This window comes from Chenopodium album, chromosome 25 (assembly GCF_948465745.1).
Source record: "Chenopodium album chromosome 25, dcCheAlbu1.1, whole genome shotgun sequence".
Lineage (NCBI taxonomy): Eukaryota > Viridiplantae > Streptophyta > Magnoliopsida > Caryophyllales > Amaranthaceae > Chenopodium > Chenopodium album.
The window spans coordinates 12,500,987-12,526,248 of record NC_137858.1 but is presented as its reverse complement, the minus strand read 5'-3'; the positions used below and the strand labels follow the sequence as shown (position 1 = coordinate 12,526,248).

Below are 25,262 nucleotides of genomic sequence, written 5' to 3'. Positions count from 1 at the left end.
AAAAAAGCAAAAACCTAGAGCTGTTCTCTTTCTCACTCTATATCAGTTTCCCATTGAAGCGCACTCCATTGAAGCAACTTTTATCTTCCATTGAAGCAACTTTTATCTTCCATTGAAGCAGTTTCTGAGGTAAGATGTTTGTTGCCTTTTGTAATCTTCCAATTTCAGTCTCAAAGTCTAGGGTTAATCGTTGAATTAATTCTCAGTATACTCACATTTTCTTCTAAACTCAATTATTCTACTATTGTTATACAAGTAATTATTAAACTCGATTTTGTAGCTAGAGAAGAAAATTATGTGACCCTAATTTGATTATTGAATCAAATGTGCCTTCAATGTTAGAATGAAACTATGAAATTGGACCTTTTCTTCCTAAAATTATGTAGTTTTTGAGCCTAATTGATAATTGAATCAAATTTGGTTGCTAATATGTTGCAGAATCCTTTTATGTTAGGATTGAACTATGACATTAGGACCTCTATAGTTTTCATGATCTAATTAGACTGTAGAACTCTCCTGTTTACGGGGAGAAGGCGGTTCGGGACAATGGTATGTGGCATGATGGATGTTAAGGGAAGATAATGGCGGGGATATGAATTGGTGTAATTTGTGTGGTGGGTGTTACGGATTGCAGATGAAGTTCTTGTAGCTCGGTTTTGTCTCATAGACATAATGAAGGATGGAGGGTGACCAAATGGCGCTGTTTAGGCTACTTTCCTCTCCAAGTAGTGAACCAAATACCCCTTAACCTATTAATAATGATCAATATTTATATGAGTTTTACTCTTAAAAACAGAACAAATCAAAGCCAGAAAAAAAGTTTATATCGGCTCAAAATAGGAAGATTAAGTAAGATCAAATTAGAAAATAAAAAGATAGACCATATCAAATCATATCGAAGAATTAAGGCGAACTAAACAAAACCTTCTTACTATTATTTGTTAGTTTAACTAGCAACTTTGACTCATAAAGGTATGGAGGTGGCAGCTTCTCACACCATGATTGGGTTATCTTCATCATCAACCACCTCTCCAGTTTCTGGCTATGGTGGACTCTTTCTTCAGCAACGTGTCCACGTACCAAAGAAAAATGTCAGAGTCAAGTCACCGACAACCTTCTCTATTCGTGCGGTCGCTGGTGGCGGAGATAATGGTTACCCTTCTCTCTCTCTCTCTCTCTTCACTCTTCAGCTATACGTGGAGCACATTTTTTCAATAGTCTGACTTAAAGTTGTTTGCACATTGTTGCTGGAGCAAACAGCTGTGACATTGCTGGATTACGGTGCCGGAAATGTAAGGAGTTTGAGGAATGCCATTCACCGCCTTGGTTTCGATATCAGAGATGTGGGTAATTTATTTCCTTGCACGCTTCTAATTAACATACGAAGTATTTATTTTCCTTGCATTCTTTGTTTTTTCATTATGTATTTGCTTAGCATTCTTGTAATCACTTTGCTTTTAGGTCTGTGTTAAAAATATGATGATGTATCAACTATCTGTGTTAATGAGTAATTGAGGATCCTCAAGATGTAATTGTATGGATAAAAACACTGATGTCGATTCTCTATGTCAACAAAAGGGGTTTGTAAGAAAGAGAAAAATAAAATAAAATTTGAAAGCGAATAATAAAGGGGGAGATAAACAAAATTAATATGATGAGTGGGGATCATGGCTTAGGAGAGAGAAATTTAAAAAATTTAGAGAAGGTTACCTAATATAGTAGCAATGCATTTATATATGAACGGTGGAATAAGGCAAGTGATGCAATTATTTAAGAAAGGGGGAGTATTAGAGTATAGAGTTAACTATTTGCTTTGTCTCTAGTATATACGATTTATTTTTTGCAGTGTGTATCCTCTTGGTGTTTGCAATTGCAACATGTGAAACAAAATCCCTAAAAGGATGTTAATTTGATTTGCCAATTGAAAGTTTTAAGAAGTTACTTCTCGATTTATGAGAGCTGAAATGGAAAATAAAAAACAATATTTAAGGGCATTAAAAAATATTTCTTGGAGTAGATTAGAAACTAGGGAATTCTGGATACACTTGTTATGGAGCTTTATCTTTGTTGATGAGTAATTGAGGATCCTCAAAACATAATTTTATGAGAAATTTGCTTATGTGGGCCTAAGGTGCACGTGCGCCTCAATGCGCCTTTTTGAATGCGCCTCGCCTAGGGCTAGAGCATAGTGTTCCATCCTAATCGTCCTTTTTATACACTGTCTTGAACTCCGCTTGCTAACAAGTTTTTTTATTTTTTTATTTTTTTATTTTTTAAGCTTTGATAGAGGTTAATTAAAAAATATTCACAAGCCACTCTTGCATGCTCTAATCGTCATCTATGTAAGGCATGAGACACCAGATTTGGATTATGTGATGACTTAAGCATTGAAAACACTAATTGACGTCAGATCCCAACTCATTCGATATGTGCTCATCTATATTATAAAGCAATTAAAACCTTTTAAAGTTTTAAATCTGGATTGTAGCTCATATATTTGGTCATGGAATAGAATTTGTTACTTAATCAATTTTTTATTCTATTACATCATTCATCATTGAAATAACTAATTTGCCTTTGTTTGTGACTTTTGAAGATTAAAGTTCCTTCTAAGTTTATATTACCTCTGTTTCAATTTATTTGCAATGTTGTGAAATTCACCAACATTTAGGTAAAATTTGTTTGTGAGTGGTGGCATTTGATGAGGAGAGTGCTAGGAATTGGGTCAGAAAAACAGAGCAAGTAAGCAATTGAAAGGGAAAATAGGCTAGGAACTGATAGATTGTATTGCAAGTCAGAAATATTACAATACAACTCCTTTCTTTTGAGAGGAAAGGATGCTCTCCCAAGGAATGATTTCCACAATGATTTTCTAGATACATTCCCCCTCCACAAACTCAACTTAAATAGCTAGAAATAACTAACAATCAGAAATAACAAACTCCTCACACAAAACAAGGACTAACAAACTATCTAACAAAATGACAGATTTGCCCTTCCTGTAACCAACTTCAGCTTCAGAATGCCAGCTCACATTCTCTGTTTATTCTTCTTCCTTGCATAAGTAAAACGCACCATAGGTTTAGGCTGATCTCTTGCAGAGAGATAGAAAGAATGAAAAGTAAAAAGGAAGAAAACATATGTTGCAAATAATTTGTCTTGCTCAAAGTTGTTTGTGCATGTTTTATGAGGATAGTGGATAAGTATCAGATATCTTATACTCCTCTTTGATAACAAATATCACTTGTTTGATACTAACATTTACTATCAAATATTCAGGTCCAAACACCCGATGATATTGTGAATGCAAATCGTCTTATATTTCCTGGTGTCGGAGCATTTGCTGCAGCAATGAATGTTCTAAATGAAAAGGGGTGAGTTGTCTAATTGTCTTGCAAATTGTGTTATTCTCAAAAGGCTTTTAACAATCCATTCACCCCTTTGTTTTTCTTGCTATTATTTTGTCAGTTCCATCGTATTTGGTAGATTATGTATTGATCTTTCCCCGTAATTATTGAATAAGTTGTATAGTTCTACTAGAATAGATGCTCCTTTATTTCAATGACTGATTACTGATGTGGATAGAATAGCCTTTGTATACAATTAGAGGTTTAAATTGAGAGTTTCTAAGCTCTAGACTCTCGTCAAGCCTTTTTTGTTATCATAAATTTAAGTTTTTCTTTATCTCTTGGTATCTGTGTGGAGTGTTGTTGATGAACTATGTGTACATCTCTTTGTTTAGGCTTCTTATTCTGCTCAGCATTTTTATTGCATTTCGAGTTATATAATTTATTGTTTATGTCCAGTTCACAATGGTGTTAAACATATTTGCTTGTAGATGCATCTCAATGGTTATTTTATAATAGCTGAACAAAAACTACAAATTACAGATGAATTGACGTTTATTGGAAGTGAACAAATGCCAAAGTATAATCAATGGGTAGCAAATCCTGATCTAACAAATAAGCTTTTTGTTAGCATCATTTAGAATCATCTGATGCTAAATCATGACTGACTGCCTTTCTCACTTTACTGTACTCGCTGTTTTTTTTTTTTTTTAAACTTTTTTTTTTCTTTTTTAAAAAAGGTTCTAGTATTATATCAATCATTATAAGATTGTTTCAACTTATTGGTTAGTAATTCTAAATTCCTTTTTTAATTGGACGGTCTGGGCTAGATTGTTAATGGGCGTTTTGAAGACACCTCTTATGTGAACCATAGTTGATACCTGTCATCTACACTTGTTGTTGTTGTTGTTTATTGCTCTCCTATTTTTGTTGTATCAATCTTTATATGTTTGGTTGCTTCACTTGAAGATCAAACCTTATTTCTATTGTCTTAGCTTTGTATGAAAGTCAAATCTTGTAGTTGTACAATGCTTTTTTTTTTTTTTTTTTTTTTTTTTTTTTGTGTTTGTTTTTCTTTAACTTGCGTCTTTTTCTCTCTATATTAATAATATCTTGTTTGTTTTTCAATTGTCCATAGGATGGCTGATGCTCTACGTGATTACATCAAGAATGATCGCCCTTTCTTAGGCATTTGTTTGGGCCTCCAACTGCTTTTTGAATCTAGTGAAGAAAATGGATTTGGTAAATGTTTTATCCTTCATTTATGACTTTCTTGTTCTTGTTGAATCATTGAGATGAAACTTTTGACTAAAAGGCTGTGATGATTTTGGCTCACGCTTCTTGCCAAGTACGGTAACAATGGTAAAATTATGATTTTTTCATATTTTTGTTTTGTTTTGTTTTTTTAAAAAAGGAGGGGGGGGGGGGGGTGGGATCAATTTTAAATTTAGCACTAAACTAATGATATTCCAATGTTATAAAATTCCTCAATAGTATGATGAATAGGACTGAAAAAGGTCTGTTACATATAAGTGGGAAAGGCAGAAAATGTTATATTTTATCTTATTTGATGAAAATTGTAATTATTCTCACAATTAGATGAGAACAATATATTTGGTTAAAAATATATGACCTCCGAATCATAAAGCTCTCAACACTTTCAATTTTTGAAAATTGAAGAAAGTCTAAACATTTTAAATTTATTTCAATTTTGGCAAATCTCATTCACTACTTTACCTATCTTACCCACAATGTATTATATGTATACCTTCCCACTCACACACTTATAGTATTATCTACCTTTTTCTTACACCCTTTCACCACTGTACATACCTCTCTTATTTTATTCACCTTTTTACGTGTCCTCACCTTTTTACTTTATATAGCATGCCTACTCTTATGTTCATATGCTTTCTAGTAGGATGTAAACATTGGTGCAGACGCATTAATTTTATTTGGCTTATTGTTTTTATCGTCATGGCATCACTTGAATAGCCATCAAATAGCTTGTCCCATGTATTTGACTAGGTGATGCCTTCTTGCAGTAATTGTAACATAACCTTCAATCGATTAAATTCTTGGAGATTGAGGCTGCAATCAGTATTAAATGTGGAAAAATGATACTATATGTATGATTTATCATATCTTTCAATCTGAGCTTAATTGCCACGATAAATGTTAGTGCCATTTTGTTTCATAAGTAAGCTACGTTATTAAATTTTAGCTAGGTGATTAAAAATTTAAAATAGCCTTACATTTTTTATTTGTTTATTGATCATCTCAATCTAAAATTATGTCTGTATCCGATGCCTTCATCAGCTTGATGGCATAGTATTCCATCAACAAAAGGCTTACTTTATGTTGACTCGAATGAACAATACAAGAGGGGGGTGAATTGTATGGTAGAGGAACTAGGGTAAGTTTTTGCGAGATCTCAAAGAAACTAAAACAAAAACTTAAAGTGCAAAGAGAGATTTTACGTGGAAAACTTCTTGGCCCTAATTAAGAAGAAAACCACGATCACAAGAGATTTTAAACTTAATTTTTAATAATAATAGGGCAAAAAATCTATTACAAATTAAGACTCTAATGTTAAGTTCCTCTTAAGTTCCCTTCAACTGATCCACCAGTTAAACTCTCTAATCTCTCTTCCTCCTTGCTTCACTCAAAGCAATAAGCACTCTTAGAATTTACCCAACTCTAACCCAATACAACTCAAGAATAAACTCTAAAATGTAAAGTACTAAGACATTCAAGGACTTAAGTGGATTATGACTCTTTTCGAAAATTAAAAGATTATATTGCTCCAGTGTATTTGTTGCTTAACAGAAAACCAAGTCTATTTATAAGAGGAGAAGGAAGTTAAAAACTGTCGTTTGCCTTAACCTCCACTAAGCCACAACTTCCATAAAACTAGGAAGTGCACTTCGTGGGAGCTTGGGTAGCAAGCTAAAGCGTTTTATCAGGAAGTGGTTTTACTGCTTCCTAATTTTTCTCAACCTCCTAGACTAAGTAAAATTCACGTGTGAAAGAATATTTTTCCAAGTCAGATTTTCCAAAAGATAGGTTTAGATTAAAAACAGAAAGGAAGATTCTCGATGGTAATCCTTTACTTTTGCTTTTTCCCAATGGTAGCCAATTTTTTTTTCGATTCCCTTTGGCAGCCCTAAACTTTCACATTTTTACAACTGTAACCTTAATGATGATATTCTGTTAAATTTAACTAACTACCATCTATAGTTTACTAAACAAGTAAACTATTCCAAATAATTAATTTTTAAAAACAAAAAAAAAAAAAAACAAAAACAACAACTAGAAAAATACCCCCAAAAGTAACTCCATCCTCTTTATCTCTCCTCTTCCTTCAACTTCCAAACTCCAAGGCTTTATCTCTTCACCTTCACCACCATTATTTGATAAATGTGTAAATGTCCATCAACCTCCAAACTCTTAATTGTTTAATTCTCTAAAGTGCTCTTCATTTTGCCCCCTTTTTTTCCAATCAAATTCTAGGGTTTTTTTCATTTTCGTGGGTGGGGGTTTTCGAGCATGTATGGCCAGATGGGTGGTGATTTTCGTGGGTTGGAGGTGTCTTACGAAGGGTTAAGCTAAGGTGGGTGGGGTTTTTAAGGGGTATTTCGTATCGGAGGGGTTTTGATGTAGGTGGTAATTTTGTGAGTTACGGGGGTGGGGCTTTGGTGGGCGGCGGTTCCAAGGGGGTGTTTTCATGAGTGGGGTTTTGGTGGGTGGTTGATTTCGTGGTGAGTTTTGGGTTTGATGGCCAATTTCGTGGGATTGTGGGAGGTTATTGTGGTTGAGTGGAGGAATGGATGGAGAGGGGGTGGTTGTTGCGGTGGAAGAGGGACGGAGATGTGGTGGTTATTGGAGTGGAGGGTGTTTGGAGCCTTGGAGGTGGCTGCCATGGAAGATGAATGAAAGGAATGAGAGAGAAAATGGTTGACAATAGTTAAAGTTAACGGATATTTAACGGTTTAGACTTAATAAGGTTACGGTTGCAACTTTTGAAAAGTTTAAAGCTACCATTGAGAATCGAAAAAAACATTGGCTACCATTGAGAAAAAGCAAAAGTAGAGGGCTGCTACCATTGAGAATTTCTCAAACAGAAAATCTATTTAACAAAAAGATTTTTTAACTTAAAAGATATTTTTCGAAAATAAGCAAGTTAAAATATGGAAAATAAAATCTTTTTCATATAAAATAAAATCCACTTATATCCTATCAATCATCAAAGTACTTAACATAAATACAAGAAGCCTACGATAAAAATAAAATAAATTAGACTCCTTGAAACTTTGGGAAGCTTTGACTCTACTTAAGGAACTTAACTTCTGATTGTCTTCTTTATCCTTCCATAGCTCATCTTTAGACCTTGTTCCATGTTCCATTCTTACTCCAGAATTCCGTTAGTTAAACTAATATGGGTTTGCTTAGGTTCCTTGAGTCATCATCAAAACATAAGGTCAACACTTTATTTCATTGTATGAAATTTGATTCATATGTTATGATCAATTGTGTTTTTTTTTTATTTTTTTTATTTTTTTATTTTATGAATAAAAGGCTTCGACTTGTCCATCATTAGTTGTTTTTCCTTAGTGAAGGGCTTAGGTTTGATACCCGGTGTTGTTGGACGCTTTGATTCCAGTAAAGGATTGAGAGTACCACATATTGGCTGGAATTCCTTGCAAATTGAGAAGGATGCTGGAATTTTGGAAGATGTAGCAAGCCGTCATGTCTACTTTGTTCATTCTTATCGTGCCATGCCTGTATGGTTTCATTCTGTTAATTACTGATCACAAGTCAAGTGCTTACACTTTCCTTAAGCGCCCTCCTGTTATGTTGTAGCTAACTCTATTTTTTTTTCAGTCACATAGTAATGAAGAGTGGGTGACTGCAACTTGCGACTATGGAGACAAATTCATTGCTTCTGTCCGAAGGGGAAATGTGAATGCTGTTCAGTTTCACCCAGAGAAGAGTGGAGGCAAGACATTTTCCTTGTATTTTAATTATTGTTATGGGTTTCATATCATGATTTATCCTTCCTCCTATGTTTGACTGAGAATAGTTAGCGTTTTTTTTTAATTTTAGAGCTGTATTTGGAACTAACCTATATGATTAGAACTATTGGTCATGACATAAGAACTCTATCTTAATTTTTGTGGGTATTTAGTGATAGTGGTGTAGATGATTACGCTTACCATACTTACGGCTTTGCTCGCTATCACGGGGTGATGCTGCGGGAACTGAAATGTTGCTTGATCGTGAACTTATGGTAATAGGGATATGTTTTGGATTTCTAACACTTTCTAGGATCTTACAATAATTTTATGCTATTACAGTAGTTAAAGTAGCTTCTTAGGGGCTTAGAGCCATTACTTGTGAAACGTGGGGAATCCTTCACTGAATAGCAAGTAACTTTTGAGTGAAACATGGGTTGTAATGTTCAATGCAGGGTAATTCAGTGTTGGAATGTTGCTTTGGATGGGATCGTGGGTTTTTGAACACCCATACATTTGCATAAGAAACATGTATAAACCATGATCTGTAGTTATTCTATCAATTTCAGTACTTTTGACATATCTTTTATTTGCTACAAGTGCAACATGCTTTGGTGTTGTTTGGTTACCTTTAGTTTCCATAGGCACTCAAAATTCCCATGAATTTCCTTTTGGGTATGTTGTTTGGTTGACATTAAAAAGTAAAAATGGGAGAAGTCACAATTCATGAGAATTTCCACTTCCCACAAAATATGGGAAATTGCTAACCCATCCCACCATTGGTCATTCACAATTGTTAGGATTTCCAATTCCCACACGACAACCATACACATTTATGTAATTCCTTGTAATTTTTATAAAGGAAGTAATTTCCCATGAATTAGAATTTCCCATGGCTTCCTACATCTACTAAACAAGGCCTTAGTCTTTTAATCATTATCTTCCACTAGCGTGATGACATTCTTGGTTAAATATAGTTACAGCTTATTTTACTTGGATGCTCTTCAGGTTTGGTAATATATTAGATGTCTTTGTATTTGTACGAATTTTTTATATGACGGATTGATAATCTTTTAATAGACGTACTATATTGCTTATGAGCAAAGCAAATTATTTACCGAGGCAACTTCGTATGCTTATCTGTCTCTGATTGAATCTAACAGATGTTGGTCTTTCTATATTAAGACGTTTCTTACACCCGGAGTCCATATCAAAGGTAGTTTGTAGTGATTTTGAAACATAAATACAATTTTATCTTGTATACGTTTGCTAATTTTCAATCTAAGAACTTAAAGCTTATTGCTTAACAGAAACCAATTGAAGGAAAAGCATCTAAATTGGCAAAGAGGGTATGTTCTTAAAAACTGTTACTTTTTTTCATTACTTCATTTCATCAAAGTTTACAGGTCAAGGTCACATGTGAAATTTTTTGTCTCTGATTTACTGTATGGAGCTCCAGTGCCTCTATAATTACTATTTTAACTAGATCCTCAATATGTTCATTTATTGAGGTAACTTGGCATATTATATTTTAAGTTGCATATTATATTTCACTATATCTCAGAGAATCCGGACCATGTTAAGAACTCAACTATGGTTCTCCTGGAAAGTCATTTTTTAGTCCAAATTGTATATTCGTTCAAAGAACAGTTTCTGTACTGCTAGAGTTCTAGATATTGAAGTTTCTGTGCTTTATATTTTATTGAATGTATAACTTTTCTTCCATTGGACATGCTAAGTTGGTGAACATGTTTTCTAGGTGATTGCTTGTCTTGATGTTAGGGCAAACGACAAAGGAGATCTTGTTGTTACGAAAGGAGATCAATATGATGTTCGAGAACAAACAGGTGAAAATGAGGTATGTTGTTAACAAACTGATGAAAATGAGGTACCACATAAGTTTCTTTATTGCAATTTATGATGCAACTCAATGTGTGTCCGCGACGAAAGTGACATAATATCTTATGTTTCCATTTGTTACACGTAATATTACTATTATATATATGATTAATGATGCATAATTTCTCATGGTTTTGCAAGATAATTAAACCTAAATTTTAACAATATCAGTTCTATCAATTGAAAATCCCTAATTATACAGCCCAACTGAAACGATTTGGCCTTGTTGAGAAAGCCAGCATGGTCTTTGCTTCTTTCTAGTTTTATGCTATCCTGATATCTTTGTCAATGATGGTAGCCTTCTACTTTATTCTATGTTTGGCCATTTTACCCTCTTACCCCATAATATCTACACATTTCTGCCAACTCTCTCTTTACTTTACCCACTACTTTCTTACTCATGCTCTCCTTTTACTTCATCTCTCTTACTCTGTTTCCACTCCCTTGAATCAAGAGTCTAGTAAGTGGGGAATAACCAAACATGAGTCTTTTATTCAATTTTTTTAATTCAAGCCTGTTCTTTCATAAGTTTCTCTCTCCTTAAGAATACCATAATTGTCCCTTTTGCCTCACACCCCTTCTACTTTAAATAGTAGATTTGATTTTGCCTGAAATGCTTAGACTTGGTATTGAAAATCTTGAATTAGGTATTTTGTATCTTCCTCTTAAAACTCTTTGCATTAAACTCTCATCATTGACTGAAACAAATTGTACAATAGGTTGTTTTACTTTTCTTTTTCTTTTGCTTTTCTCCCGAGTTTACTTTAGCAATTGCTGATTGTTGATGGAGGTTTTTATTTTATTTATTTTTTTTAATTTTTATTTTTTTTTAGGTAAGAAATCTTGGCAAGCCAGTGGAACTTGCCGGGCAATACTATGAAGATGGAGCTGATGAGGTATGTGTTTCTCTGGTTGAATGTATACTATAGTGATATTGTACTTTAAGAGGTTGAAGCTGAAGTTATCCCTTCTTTTGTAGATCAGTTTTCTCAACATCACAGGTTTTAGGGACTTTCCATTGGGTGACTTGCCAATGTTGCAGGTTTTTTTATTGAGCTTCTTTGGCTGCATTGCTCTTTTACTTATTTTTTTTCTTCTTCTTTTTTTCCTCTGCATGTTAATCTTTAAAGGTTAGCTTTTTCTCCACTACCCATTGTGTGTGTTTATTTTTTATTTACTAATATTCCATTTCTGTTGTTCTCTTATTAAATTTAGGTTCTGAGATTTGCTTCGGAGAATGTTTTTGTTCCATTGACTGTGGGAGGTGGCATTAGGGATTTTACTGATGCAAATGGAAGGTAAATACACCACTTTGTTCGCATGAAGTACCATAAAAGACAGCTGACTAAATTTGATTTTGCTTTTGTTTCCCTGTCAGGCACTACACTAGTTTGGAAGTTGCTTCAGAATATTTTAGGTCAGGTGCTGATAAAATTTCTATTGGTAGTGATGCTGTTTATGCTGCTGAAGAGTACTTGCTAACTGGAGTATGTCTTTTAAGACAATTTTTTGATATTTTGTTTGCTTCTTCGTTGTCGGTTTTAGAGTAGTTTTTGACTGAATTTTGTAGGTGAAAAGTGGAAGAAGCAGCTTGGAACAGATTTCACAAGTGTATGGCAATCAGGTATATCCTGTAGTTACTTGTGCATTTTTTTCTTTTACAGTTCATCTTAGCTGCCATATTTCTAGGTACTCTTAGTACCATGATAATCAATGATAAAGGAGGCAGTATCTGATATTTATGTTTGTACTTTCTCCGTTTCAAAAATTTTGGAACACTTTCCATCTTGGGAAGTTTTGAAAAATTGCAACACTCTAGTTAGCTTCAAACTTTCACCCACCCAAATACGCCCTTCTTAGTTTATAAAGTGTGCCCAAAATGTGCCTAGGTGTAAAGTGTAACGCCTTGCCACCATTAGTTTTAAAAGGCGCAAGGCGCAAATGGTCCTTGCAGCCTAGGCGCGAGGTGCAAGGCGAAGGCGCGCGCCTTTGGTATGCAAGGCGCATGTATTTATATATTTATTTCAAATTATATTTTACTTTGATTGAATACCAATTAAAAAGATTCATAATAAATTAAATAATGATATACGTAAAGCTAAGGTAGTCTGAATTTGAAAAAATGTCCACCATTCTTCAAAGTATAACTTATACATTTTTCTTGAACCGCAAAGGCGCACCTTACCCAAGGCGCACGAGGCGCGCGCCTTCTGTAGGTGTCTGAGCCTCGACTAGCTAAAGCCCATTTCCCATAGCCTGGGCCCATTTCCCAAGTTGCCACCTTATATGACAAGGAAATATGCGAATGACCTTTTTTTTTTTTTTTTGTTCTTTTCAAATTGAATATCAATCCATATATAAAGTGTTAATTCTAGCAGAAGCCCTCTATTGATTGAATGTGAATTCATGGTGGCTAAACCAATTAGGGAATTTGGTGGTTGTTACTACAATAGAGATTGTCAATGAGCAATCTTTGGTGGTTTTCAGCGCCAAATTTGCATCCTCACACAAAAAATGTGGTGTTTTTGTCTGTATGTGGAAAAAGAGGGGGGGGGGGGGGGGATTTTGTCTTGTGATAGGTGTGTTCCATGCATTTTTCTTTATTTAATGGCCCATCTTTCTTGTAAAGTATACTAGTATTTATTATTTTGTGATTTAGCCAATTTAGGCCATTTTAGTTTGCCTGCTTTTTATTCGTTTGGCATGGTATTGTTAAATTTTTTTAGCAGTATCTACTTATTTATTATTGTTGTAGGTGTGCATGTAATATTTGTGATTGAAATAAAACAAATTCAAATTTAGGGAGATTTCATGAGATACTCATGTACTTTTGTCATATGCACAATACTGTTTTCTACTACGATTGTAATGAATGGTGTTTGCCTTTAGCGCTCTTTAGTGAAGGGGTTAATATGTACTTTTTTTTTTTTAATTGTACCATTTGGGATTTCACGCTTGCCAATGCATTTGTTTGGAGATTAATTTCTTCAATTATTCTTGAGTAAAAATCATTAAAAAAAAATTTTGATATTTAAAAAGTAGATGTTGTGACGAATTTAACTAGATCCCCCATGACTATGTTTTCCTTATGAATAAGTCACAAAAGATGGTCAAGGATACTGTGTGAATAGTGTAAAAATCTAAATGGCGCAATTAAAAAAAGAAAGTAAGTATTACATATTTCTCTACTTAAAATGAAATGGACAAGCCTATTTTCATGATGCTTTTGACCAAAGGATGTAGAAAATTGTAGCCATCTTATCATAGAATCTTTTGTATACTTGCGTTATATTTTCATCATTGTTGTATGCATGCAGATGATCCAGCTAGTGGTACTGTTGTGCTGTAAAAAAAACATTTCATTTTGAATCATATAATAATTTCATTTAGCAATGCTGTATTTAAGAGATTAATGAATTGTTTTGCAGGCAGTTGTGGTAAGCATTGATCCCCGTCGAGTATACATAAATACTCCTAATGATGTGCCATTTAAGTCTGTTAAGGTTACTAATCCAGGTAGATTATCTTTCATGGTGTATGCTAGTTTGATTTTACATCTATTACATGCCGAATTGCTGGCAAGAATACCTGATTTGAACTTAATGATTTTCAATGTCAGTTTAGTTAAAATTACACTCAAGTATGATTTTATGGCAAATAGTGATTGGCAATTTTTTATTTGTTGTTGGAACCAAATATGTTGAATCTTGAAACATTTGGTTTTAACACGGGCTCTTTTGTGCCTAATTTATATCATGATTGCCTTGGTATTCAAGTATAGGACTTATTGCGCTTATATACTGTATTTCATGATGTATTTATGATTTTCAATCGTTTTGAATCTTTACATATAAAAAATATAATAAAATACAAAAATTCGATGTTTGCCTTTTTAATGATCACAACTCACAATAAGTTGTCAGCATTTTGGGTGAAATCTTGATCAATATCTCCATTCTAACTCCAATTTAAGCACTATGGTCCTGTTTGACAATATCTTGATTGAGATCTTCCTTTATATCAAATTCAGATTTAATATGTCTTTTGCACCTTGTATTAATAGTTGTACTAATTTGTCAATCGGCTATAAAAAAAACTGTTGGACTAGTACTTGTTTTAGTTTGAGGTTTAACATTGTATTTGTTAATGCATTTTTTTTTATTTATTTTTCTTATTTGTTCTCTATCTTCGAGCATCTCATGTTCAGATAATGTATTCATTTTATTATTATTTTTTTTTCTAAATGCCATGATGGTTTTCAGGTCCAAATGGAGAAACATATGCTTGGTATCAGTGCACTGTAAGTAAATTCTCTGACCTGCTATGTGATTACTTTTGATTCAAAGCTTAATGTAATTGCCTCTTGGAAGACTGTTTTATGTCCCTTGTAATTGCTGAATATATTTATGTTTTCCTCACATTCAAATAATCATGGATAATAGCTATTCTCTATCACTATTAATTTCAGATGCAAATAGAACTAAATATTACGTATATTATGATCTCCTAACCTTTTTAGTTTGATGTCACCTACCCTAAGCTTGAGCTCTCTAAGGAATTAGCAATGATTTTTATTCTAGGCTTTGCTATGTTTTATTATACATGTGATCATAGTAGGTCCTTTTGAAATTATTTTGAGTCTTTTGACCGAACATCTCATTTGAATATAAGAGGGTATGAGTTGTAGACAATGCATGAATGAGGACTGTTGTACTTCCCATTGTTGCTCCACATGAGAAGTTAGAGAAGCTTCCTTCAATTGATTGCAGTAGTGTATTCAAAGGTTTGGACGAGAGACTCTTAAGGAACATTTTCATGTTAACAATATCTCTGTTGCTTGACTCAGCCCCCTAAGTTTTTCTATTTTTTCTGGTTGCAAATTTGAGACGGAAGGCAAAAGTCCCTTCAAAGATGAAGCTTTTTTCTAACATTGGCATTGGGTAGGAATTGTAAAATTAATACTAATGACATTCTTCAAAGGCATAGGCTGACTAGTTCCTTCACCTGATGTTTCTCTAGTGCTTGTCTCTTGTCACAGTTTTCCTTCATTGTGAAATTGCATACTACCTTAGGTGGAGAGTGCCTAGTATTCAAAATTATGGATTGTTGGCTACACACTCGTTTTGCAGGGTTAGGTAAGGACAAGGATATGATGTGGTGGTGCATTGCTTTCTGGCAATTTTGTACTGTGTTTGGTGAATTGAAACAACTAAGTCATCTTGGTGATTCCCTTTTAAAATCCAGGGAACTAAGCAACCAATCACTACGACTATGAGGCAAAACCATATTTCCTCCGTTCCCATAATATTGCAACATGGGGATAGTGCACGGATTTTAAGATGACGAGAGAGATAAAGAGACATATAATTAGAGACCCATGTGATGAGTGAGATATAAAGAGAAAGCATGCACAAATAAGGAAATGTTGCAATATTTGTGAAACTTCCTAACATGCTAATTGTTCCAATATTGGGGAACAGAGGAAGTATATTATAAAGTGAAAAAAAAGAGATTTTAAAAAAGAAAAAAAAATCTGATTCTCACCCAACTTTTTTTATTTTTTATTTTTATCTTTTAGACTCAATGAATCATCACTTTCCTGACATGAATCATAATATAGGCTTAATTATGAATCATAATTTTCTTGACATGAATCATAATTCACACTTAATTACAGCACCATTCTTTTGCTTCATGTATCATCCTGTTTAAGAATTTTTACCTAGTTGCCACTTGTTAAATTGCCTATTACTTGCACCTTCATGAGGTGGTGGTATACACCTTCAGTCCATTGGGTCATTGGGATGAAGATGTTGTATGAAGGAGTTTGGTCCCTATATAACTTTACACAAGGATTAGATAAATCGAATTCCCTTTCTCTTGAATGTTGTATGGTCAACTCCATCAACGTAATGTGATTATGAGGGAAATCAACAAATAGTTTGGTGTATAGTGATTTTCCATGGTAAGAAGTGTTTATGTAACATATAATGTTCAAAATATTAACTTTCTTATCTATCTAATTGAACTAAAAAAAAAAAGTGTAATAAAATTAGCTTTTCATCTAGTTTATATAGAATATGAAATACTCCGTACTAATTACTTTTTTCATCAATTGATATGTTTAGACTTGTATGTTTGGTCTACTCATCATGAAACACAATTCAATGTTGTTCCAAATGCTACGTGATAACTAGTCAATGAGATATTGCACTTTCTTATGTTGATTGGCAACAAACATGTTTATGCTCCTTTATCAAGCAGGAGTTCATAAAAGTCAGTTGAATAATGTTTCTTAATTGTCTTTCTAAGCTTTGCATGGTGCTATGTTGGTGTCTAAAATTTTATTAATACAATGATGCACATGCTTTTTCTTTCTTAAGGTCAATGGTGGGAGAGAAGGCCGCCCAATTGGAGCGTATGAGCTTGCAAAAGCTGTGCAGGAGTTAGGAGCTGGTGAAATATTGCTGAACTGCATAGATTGTGATGGTAGGCTTTCCTGCTTGACATAGAATTGAATGTCCTAAGACTCTGAATACTATGCTTGGCGTGGTATAGCTGAGAGAAACATGTATACTTTGAATTAAGAGTAGTGCTGCATGTATTGTGGACATGTTTTTGACTTAAAAACCCTGCTTGTATGTTTATCCTGTTTGGATTTGGTCTATTGCACTGTTCCTTCTAGATCAGTAGTAGTTGCATGAATGTGCTCTGTTATTCTTCTCTAATAAGTGTTGTTTCATGATCATTAACGGAAAACAATTATTGATTATGATCTTCTGTCATTGAAGAACCCCTAATACTCATGTTTTAGCCATTTGTTAATGTCAATTTGCTTTTTACTCCACATTTCCAGTCTTAGAGGTCATATTATGCATTCAAATTTCAAATGATCCTTGACTGGGTTTTTTAGTCATCTTGTGTAAATTTTGCAGTTGGGTGTTATTTTTGTATTCAAGATTACACATTAGGATTTCTTTGTTTATTTAGTTTTTTTCTCCCTCTCGTTTCACTAGGGTAAAAGTTTGGATTCTGATTTGGCAGTTTTACATGATAATATTGACATCAATTTATTTCCTGACCAGAAAGTTAAAATTGCATCGCGTGAATTATGATTTTCATTACCTCCTTTCTTGTGATATGTTTCATTATGCCAGGTCAGGGAAAAGGATTTGATATAGATCTTGTAAAGCTCATCTCTGATGCTGTTAGCATCCCTGTAATTGCAAGTAGTGGTGCTGGTTCTGTTGAACACTTTTCAGAAGTTTTCAAGAAGACAAATGCTTCTGCTGCTCTTGCTGCTGGAATATTCCATCGCAAGGAGGTAAAGTTTACCCATGGATTCCTCTTTTAATAGCTTTCAAGATTCTAAATGACACTTCAGAAGGATGATTTGTGTATTAAAATCTCATGTAGTAGTTGGGATTTTCCTGTTATTTCCCCTCATCTGCTTGAAAAATGCTTATAAGTTTACAAGTTACAACCCTACTGGTTATCACTTATCAGAATTCAGAAATCATAAGCAATTCTGTGCCTCTTTCCTTGAAATATAAAATAAATCCTCTGCTTGTTAATAAAAGTAGTATTGGTGGTGTAATATGAGTATGTGACAACTTCTTGAAGTTTTTCTTTTTGAACATTTACATCCTAAATCTGATTGATTGCACAATCTGTCACATAGGCATATTGAAACATGTTATTTGTGGGCAGGTACCTGTTCAATCTGTGAAGGAGCACTTATTGAAGGAAGGCGTTGAAGTCAGAATGTGAAGTAATCCTACTGATATGGGGTGAACCTTAGCCTGGTTGAAAGGGAAATTCGTCTATTTTTTGGGTGGAAGTCAGATTGATAGTTCTGTTTTGGTGTTGTATGTTGTACTTATAATGGTCTTCTGCCTAGTTCTCGCTCTGTCCCCAACAGATCGTCTATAACCCTTTTCTTCACTTGTTTAAGGCAAAGCCAAATCTGTGATTACGGGTGGGCAATTTTAGTGATGAGGAAAGAGATAGAGAGAGCAATTTTTTAGGGACAGAGGATCAAGTTTATAATCTTTCATAATCAACTATCCTCGAGAGTTTCTATTGTCAGGGCAATCACGTGAATTTATTGGATTCTTTTTTGCAGCTCTAATGCTTGATTCACATAAAATTCCCCTAATTTTGTAATACATACATTTTGCCTAATTTATGAGCAATAAATGTTGATTTTGGCATACATTTTGCCTAATTTATGAGCAATGAATGTTCACTTACCATTCCCCTAATTTTGTATTATGGGAATCTTGAATGACCTAGAAATTTTAACTTTAAATTCCAATTACTTCCTCCATTTTGCACTTTTTTGGTTAACTAATCAACTTACCACATTTGCATTTCCTAGGAATTTTGGGTGTTTATGGTAATTAGTGTGACCAAACAATACTTAGTAGCATCTCCAATAGTAAGCTACAAGAGCTTGTTGCTTACCTTGATACATCAAAATTTTGAACTAGTATATGTTATTAAGCTACAAGGTGCTCCAATGGTGAGCAATAGAATGTTGTAGCTTGAAAAAATAAGTATAATATAAGTGGATGAAGTGTTCTTTGAAAAATCAAGTATAAGAGTATACACAATAGTTAATCATAATCATTGGGGTTATAATTTATTTTATTCATTTATCTCTTTTTTACCTCATTTGTAACCACTCATATAGCCAATGTATCTGAATTGCAACAAACAAGCACTAAATCATTTAAATTGAAGTTGATTTTTCAAATTTTGATATTATGGGCATAAATCAAGAAGAAAGCATAACATCACAACAAAAGATGTAAGTAGAAATGTACTCCATATTTGATTTGAATTGTTAATTTGTTGTTTATTGTAGTATAGCTTAATTTGAAACATGATTTCAATTTTTTTTTTCAATAAATATTAACTGAGGAAGTATAAACTAAAGATGAACATAGAAATATAGAATTTTATTTTAATTGCACGTAAATAATTCTTGTTTTTTAAAGTTAAACACATGTTATTTTGAAAATTGTAATCTGGATTTGATTTGAATTGAACTGAACCAATGTTATTTTGAATTTGGTGAGAATTGATTGTATTATAGTACAAAAATACAAAGGTGTATGGAGGGTTTCAAAAAAAATAAAAAAAAATACAAAGGTGTATGGAGTATTTTTCTAAATCAAGTGTTACCGTATGTAAGCCTCATCTGATGTAATTTTGTTAAAATATTATGTTATTTTACACAAATTACGTGTTACTTTGCTAAAATTAATTATTTATTTATTTATTTATTTTGGAAAAGGAGAACAAAAGCAACCTTTTTAAAAAAAAAAAATTTCGGGTAAAAATGCATTACTCAATATTTTTACCTTTTTTTTAATTTTTTTTTTTTGGAGAAAACCAATAAAAATTCTCTTTTGCAAATAAATTAGAACCTAAAATTATTAGTGGACACCAGTCACACCACTGCTTAACCATGATTAAAATTTTCAATTAAAATTCTTTCTTAGGTCCTAAATGTTGAAAGAAAAAATTTCAGGTCCCAAAAGGTGAAAACTAAAAAAGTTTAGTCCCTAATCGTTAGCTTAAGGGCCTGTTCTCATTGACTGAACTCAACTGAACTGAACTGAACTCAGCTGAACTGAACTGAACTGAACTGAACTGAACTCAGCTGAATTGAACTGAACTGAATATTTTATAAGAGAAGGAAATTAGGAGCTGAACTGAACTGAACTGAATTGAACTGAATTGAGCTGAACTGAACTGAACAGAACTAAATTCAGCTGAACTGAACTGAACTGTACTGAACTGAATTTCAACGTAAGAGAACAGGCCCTAACTCATTTGTTTCTTACATCCACCTACTTTTTACCTTGTATCTCTCTTATTTCATTCTTTTTTTCTTTAACCTAATTCATTATATTAACACTCTATCTCCAATTGCATTAATATGTGCGGAAATATTACAAGTAATAATAACAAAGAACTTTGTGCATGAACGTATTAATATTAGTTTTTTTTGCCGGATGCATAAGCCATAAAGGTACGGAGTATTATTAAATCATAAATTTTATTCTTTAGCATTAAGAAAAATAGTACTCTAACTGTATGAGGACCTAACCTTTTAAAATCATTATTGACAATATTCTTAATAAAAAAATACCTTGAATAGAAGGTTTTATGTTAAATGATTTGATATGATTAACATATTGGTTATAGGCTTATAGCAATTAAAAAAGTGTATACTCATATAAAATTTTGAGACAGGATGACTTGTGAGGTGTTTCGGTTGAATAGGGCCCTTCTTCATGGGGCTGGCTATAAGGGTAAGAAACAGATGTACGAATAGTATTTAAAATTTTAAACATATATACTTATTCACTAAGTTAGTTGAAAAGTAAATTTTTATTTATAAGGACAAATATGTTCTTTTACTTTTAATTACTCTAAAAGTAAATTAATCATAAAATTCCTGTAAAAAGAATAATAAAATAAAATAAAATAAATTGGTCATAAATTCTATTGGGTGAATTTGAATTTGATATGTCAAAGGTAAAAATTAATCCTTGTGAACGAAATTTTTAAAATTAGGTTTAAACCATTTATGCAAATTTAATCGTCCAACATACAAATTTTTATATATAAACCAATAATAATGATCCTATATATTTTTAATCATTTTTATAAACCAATAATAATCAATAACATTCATCTTGTAAAAAAAAAAAATTATATAATCAATAACATTCATTTTGTCAAAAAAAAAAAAAAAAAAACACAAAAAAAATACAAAGAAAAAAAACATACACAGATTCATAGAATTATTCTTCCAATATGTTCAAATTTGACATAATTGTGTATTCTATTTCACTAAATGATAAAATTGAGAAGTGTCAAATCACTAAATATTAAGGATATGCCATGAATCTGACTTTGTTGTCGTGTCTACCAAAATCTAGCTTTTTGATTGCAATTAGTAAATTAAACCTGTCATTACAGTGCGCATTACCATAGGAATTAGGAAGTTAGGAACCTAAGAACAACTTTTCATACTACGTAATACTTCCTTTATTTGAAACTTCCTCCATTTTCCGATTTTTATAATATATATTCTCTTAATTTCTAATTGATGATCCTGTTTTGCTTGTAAATGGTTGTTAATGCATGTCTTTGATTATTAATGTTACCTCTAATTATTAAATTTGATATTATTTAAAACACTGATCAAAACAAATTAAACATAATTTGCTCAAATTATTGCTCAAATTATAAATAGTTTCAATAATCCAAACAAGAGCATATTAAACAAATAGAGGGATTGGAGTATTCTTTAAAAAAAAAAAAAAATAAAATAAAAAAATAAAAAAAAAAAAAAAAAAAAAAAATTGAGGAAGGAGTATGTATTGCTTATGCGAAGTATAAATTAAAAATCTCTCAACTTATATACATATGCTGCATTACTTTTATCATTTTATGTGTTGGATATTGTTTGATAGTTTGGATTCATCTGATCATTATGAAGATATTCATTTACTTTTTTTTTTTTTTGTCTATAATATATATGTAGCATTTAAATATATTTATGTTAAAATATATAAATATACAATTGTACGGAGTAAGTAGTGAAATGAGAACAAATATTCAAAACAAGGGTTTGAGTTTTTTTATACAATTTCCCGTACATAGAATTTTACAAAAGATAAAAATCTACATAAGCAAGATATGATTATGATTATGATTATGATTATTTCAAGTTCAATTCTACCCTCAAGGCCTCAATTACATGATTTTACAATCTCTATCTTATCATCTTTTTATTTTTTTTTTTAAATAAAAAAATTCTTAATTAGAGATAAGCAACGTGCTTTATTACAACTACTCATTTGGAAACTTTTGCTTAAACAAATGAATATACCTAAAACTACTAAAAGTAAAATTAAGGATAAAGCAAGAAAATGGATATTTTACTAGATTTTTGTGGACTTTTGGATCCTAAAATGGATGTGTGTCTCATCCAACAAAGACAAAGGCAGCCACCAAGAAGAAACCTTATAATTAGCTTTATTAATTTTGTGTGTTTTCTCTTTTCTAGTAGAGAAACATAGCCCATACTTATAACCAAATCTATCATTTTTGTCAACAAGTGCAGTCTTCTCATTGACAACTTGTCTACAACTAAAGTTTACTAGATAGATTCTATGATTCGATTAAAAGCATTAATTAAATAATTAGTTAATTAATTAATTAGTTAATTAATTAATTACAATGAGATATAGTTGATACTTTGCATACAATTACATACAAGTATTTTTATATTACATAGTTTTGGCCTTACACTATCAAGGCCATTTGAAACAAATCTTGATCTGAGTGAGGCTCTAGACACTCCAAACATGGGTTACCTTCACCGTTTGCGTCTCATCACTTGACTTAATAGCTCATTATAGTAGAATTTATTATGACCTTAGCTTCATTACACTTGATTGTTTGTTCGTTTATTTTTAATAACTTCTTTTAATGTTATACGTAGTATTTCATTATTGTAGACAATAAGCAAAAGATAGAGCAATTTAACTTGGATAATATTATACTACGACGTTACTAAAAGGCGGTCAAATAACGACGATTTATCGTATTCTTGTTAATTTGTTTCCTACGAAAACCCTATATACAATTATAAATGCACAAATTTAAAAAATACTAATTCTAAATTTCCAATTCATGTTGTTGAAGGTGCTATAGTCAACGGAGGAGGTTTCTATTTGTTATTAGCCCCCCATATCCCACCACATCTATCATAGGACCATTATTTATTAATTACGACAGTGACATATCAAGAAAACTTAATCATTTATGTACAAAATAAATGTTTCGTTCTAGTACACTACTTATTCTTTGTTACTCGCTCTCACATTACTCTGATCTTATTGAGCTCATTTTTTCAACATTTGGATGTCGACTTATTTTATTTACTATGATTTAAAAGCCAATAACTAAAATCTAATGAAGATTATTGGAGATCCTCAAAGTAAACTCTTTGCAGTTAGTTATACAAATTAAAGATGCATGATTAACTCCGGTCTGCATCCTACAATGTTAAACTATGTCTACTTGTGCATGCATGATTAAATAAATTCATGTTAATTAATTTTTTGCTTGAGCTTAATTTTAAGTTTTAATAACCCCAATATGCTTAGCCTTGACTAATACGAATTATATATATGCTTAGTCTCAAGTGGACTGTTATGCACATCTCTAACAATTCTTAAAATTAACTATCTTAATCCGTTTCAATTTAGGTGATACTTTTGTAACTTTATTTCTCTACGACATACTAGTCACTCACAAAAAAAATCTCATAAACTAATTTTCAAAAGAAATCATATCTTACTAATAACTCCGTAACGGAAAGATTATCCTAATGATCGATCTCACAACTTTCTTTGCATTTACATATAATTAACTTCATGAGATGCAGAGATGGTCTAGGATACTTTTCCATGAATATGCATGTACTTTTACAAACTATATTGTTCCATGAATGTGCATGTTCAAGTATCTTGATAACATCAACTTTAACTAATACGTGCATGGCAAATTGGCAATGGAAAACCAGAAAAAAAAAATCCCACACTACTTGAATTCAAAGTAAGATATAATCCAACATATTAATTGACAGTATATAGGAGTAGCTTTTACTTGGGTTATAGATTGATTAAGTTTAATTTCTTAATTCCTTTCAACGTGGTACACATAATACTCACACTTGTACTTAGTAAATTAAACGATGAACTTTGTCTCTGTTGAGCAAGATCTATGAAGACACCAACGCCGGGCCTTAGCAATACAAGTCCTAACACAAACAATGTCTATCAAATGGCATGTAACAACCCGATTGAACCTAACACGGATATCAAATTGTAAGAATAAATGGAAGAGGGACAAGATATATAGAGAAACACACTAGTAGTTGCCTAAAGCAAGGTTCCATCCTAGCTAACAGAAATTAGCTATATGAGCATTACACTTAGATAGTTAGATTGATATAAACTAAAAACCATTTACTTATCTATCTTGCAATTTGAGACAAACAATATTCACACTTGCACTTAACAATTTGAAATATATGGGAAAGTTAAGAGAACATTCAACATGTACTTAAAATAAGCACATTGCAATATAAATACTAATATAATTATAATGCATTGCATCATCTTAACCAATTATTTCATCATACATTATACTTCGTATTGATTAGTTGTATCAACAAGCCGGGCTAAGGATTTAATCCGATATAGTAATCTATACAAATAACGGAAGAACGGAATATATACGAATCATTTAATTTATCAAGTCAAAGAACGGAAGAAATAAACAAAAAACATAATCAATCATCTTTTTTTCTTTAATTTCATTTTTTTTTTAGCTAATCAAAAGTCATATTATTCAAAGCAACTTACCATGGCAAGCTAACTGTCTTCGCAAGCATCCTCTTGAATGTTGATGATGACAACATGAATGACGAAAATGGCTATCAAAATAATACATAATGCTGATATATATACCACATTAAGCAAAAAAATAAAACATTGGAAAATAAATAAATTTTTTTTTTTTTTTTGAATGGAAAATAAATAATTAATTAAATAAATTAGGATATCTTAGCTTCTACCTACCTGCATTTATAACTTGTAAATAAATTGTACACAACCCTACACGTTGTTAAAATAGTGGTAATTGCAATATTAACGTTGACATGAACAATTGTACAATAATACACTGTACCAAATCACAATTAAATGCTGTCCTAAAATTAAATACAAACATAAAAAGAGTAATAATTTTATTTGTTTTTATAAAATTTCCTCTTTTTACGTCTTGATTAAACTATACCAATCAAACCCTCCAAAATAATAAAAAAAAAAATAAAAAAATAAAATAAAAATCCACTATACCAATCAATTTTTTTTTTTATTTTTTATTTTTTATTATTGATTTTCGA

General features: G+C 32.0%; 1 protein-coding gene across 1 annotated transcript; it reads left to right on the top strand.

Moving 5' to 3' along the window:
* On the top strand, nt 1-18,525 carry LOC145613216 (imidazole glycerol phosphate synthase hisHF, chloroplastic-like). Its single transcript, XM_081668278.1, has 20 exons — nt 1-129; nt 973-1,152; nt 1,261-1,343; nt 3,280-3,374; nt 4,486-4,589; nt 7,962-8,131; nt 8,232-8,346; nt 9,526-9,578; nt 9,673-9,711; nt 10,122-10,220; nt 11,095-11,157; nt 11,241-11,303; nt 11,477-11,559; nt 11,640-11,748; nt 11,832-11,885; nt 13,690-13,777; nt 14,524-14,561; nt 16,645-16,750; nt 17,419-17,585; nt 17,972-18,525. Exons 2-20 carry the CDS (start codon nt 975-977, stop codon nt 18,029-18,031), a joined length of 1,767 nt encoding a protein of 588 aa, XP_081524404.1. The 5' UTR covers nt 1-129; nt 973-974; the 3' UTR covers nt 18,032-18,525.
* Nucleotides 18,526-25,262: the final 6,737 nt, after the last annotated feature.

What these genes read in the sequence shown, in the direction of transcription:
- LOC145613216 (XM_081668278.1), top strand. Translation starts at nt 975, where the DNA reads ATGGAGGTGGCAGCTTCTCACACCATGATTGGGTTATCTTCATCATCA. An exon ending in TTGGTTTCGATATCAGAGAT is followed by an intron (nt 1,344 to 3,279) that starts GTGGGTAATTTA and finishes TCAAATATTCAG; the next exon opens with GTCCAAACACCCGATGATAT. An exon ending in AATGTTCTAAATGAAAAGGG is followed by an intron (nt 3,375 to 4,485) that starts GTGAGTTGTCTA and finishes AATTGTCCATAG; the next exon opens with GATGGCTGATGCTCTACGTG.